Consider the following 1,978-nt stretch of genomic DNA (forward strand, 5'->3'; position numbering starts at 1 on the left):
TAGCTCTTGTAGACCAGGGTGGTCTCGAACTCACAGAGATCCGCCTGCCTCTGCCTCCCAAGTGCTGGGATTAAAGGCGTGCGCCACCACCGCCCGGCTGCTGTTATATATCTTAATCAATCCCATCTCATTCATGAAACTCTATGAACTCAACCAAAGGAGGCATTCCTTTCCTAAGTAATTTCTACACATGCACAAACACATACATACATACATACATACATACATACATACATACATACATATATATGTACATATATTTTTAGTACTTAAGATGATCCTACTATGATGAATTTGAGAATTTTAATAGCTGTAACTTTGGTCTGAGGGTTACAAAGCTTATCATGTCAACGGAGAGGTGAGAGGGTAGAAACACGAAAACTGCATTTTCATGTCATGCTGCTAATTAGTTGCATGCAACTGACAATAAGAACAGACTCACCTCTCCTTGCTTGGGGATGCTGAACTTAGCAAGCTTGGCTTTGGCTCTGGCTGACTCGGGTTTGTTGCCGACCCCTCTGTAGGATGTGCAGTGCACACCGGTTTCTGTGGATGACTTAAGCTTGGGAGACTCATCAGGAGCCTGGTCTTGGCCGTCCATGGGCCGCACATACGCTGTTGGTTTCTGCTGGACCAGGCTGGGTTTTGAAGCCAAGGATGGAGGAAAGTTCTGAACACAGTGTCCACTGCTGCTGTGCTTGGCCGCCATGGCAGGGGGCCTCTCCTGGGTCTGAAGGCCCGCCTCCACATTGCATACTTGCTTGGCCCTTGTCTGCTGTCTGCCGACACCATCACCAAGCAAGGTCCTGAGAGAGCCCTGTTGTGCTGAGTTGGAAGAAGAAGGCAGTGAGGGTGAGAGACTCCACGCACACTGTGGTTCTTTGAGATCTGCGCAAAGCAACTGCCTTATGCCCCTCCTTACCTGCTCTCTGTTGGCCATCAGACGATGAGTGCCCAGTCTTCTGCCAGCCCATGGTGCCCCTCTTACTCTGCTGCACAGAGACAGCTGCAGGTGTGGAAGACGCAGTGCTACAGACAGATGAGGACTGGGGCTGGGCTCTTGACTCAGCTGCAAAATGCTCATCTACCTTGTTCACAGGAGTCTGGGGAACACCCGGCTTGGGGACACCGACGAGATGGCTCTGGTTGGATCTGTCGGTTAAAAAGTCTTTCATTTCGTCATAATTTCCTAATGTATTCTGGATCCGGTTGGAGAGTTCATCCCCCTTGTTAGTCTGGAGAAATAAAAACAAATCCATGATACTATAGAGTCAAGACATAGGTGCCAGTGAAGTAACATGCCCAAAACAGATAGATTCAGAATGAGAGCTGAGGGAGGAAATCCAAGTCTTTTTGGACTCTGAAGAATAGCTATAAGCCTCCATTATTCAAGAGCTGGAAACTTGTAATAGATAGCCTTGGGCATATTAAAAAACAAGAAAGCTGTCCTTGGTATATCAGGCCATAACCAAAATATATTTGTTATTTTATATGTATGTAATGTGGAAATTAGAAAATTTACTCTTATAACTTCACAAAATGGTCTATATTGTCTTTCTTGGATTAGATTATGGTTGTTTTGCAGAAACACTAAAAGCTTTTTTTGAAAATTTAGAATTGGCTCAGTATAGGTTTGCTTCCAAATTCTAAATAAGTAATTATTCTTGCCAGGAAACACAGTGTGTCAGGCTAGAGGAACTTGGGTAAACTGAGAAGTAATATAAGATCAAATATGCAAAATTCTCCCACCCTAAACTGTCTGCATTGCATGCATCCTGAAATGTCTGTGAACCTTGGAAGACACTCCATTTTGGAAGAAAGGTGAACTCTGTGAGTACAGCAATCGTGTCTCAGTAGCTGGACTTCGGGTAAAACGAGAAGGGATTTTGCAACATCTTTTTTTAAAAAATTATATAAAGTGTGTCTGTGAGGGAGGGAGGGAGGGAGGGAAGGAGGGAAGGAGGGAAGGAGGGAGGGA

General features: G+C 45.0%; 1 protein-coding gene across 4 annotated transcripts in view; it reads right to left on the minus strand.

Annotated features, from left to right (window-relative positions):
• Aff3 (AF4/FMR2 family member 3) overlaps positions 1 to 1,978 on the minus strand; it is a 463,220-nt gene that overhangs the window by 373,152 nt on the left and 88,090 nt on the right. For all 4 annotated transcript variants that reach the window (XM_026785525.1, XM_013351073.2, XM_026785526.1 and 1 more), the window contains 2 exons: positions 923 to 1,235; positions 443 to 825 (listed from right to left, as the gene is read on the minus strand). In XM_026785525.1, coding sequence (XP_026641326.1) covers positions 443 to 825; positions 923 to 1,235 — 696 coding nt within the window. The remainder of the gene's footprint in view (positions 1 to 442; positions 826 to 922; positions 1,236 to 1,978) is intronic.

This window comes from Microtus ochrogaster, linkage group LG2, assembly GCF_000317375.1.
Source record: "Microtus ochrogaster isolate Prairie Vole_2 linkage group LG2, MicOch1.0, whole genome shotgun sequence".
Taxonomy (NCBI): Eukaryota; Metazoa; Chordata; class Mammalia; order Rodentia; family Cricetidae; genus Microtus; species Microtus ochrogaster.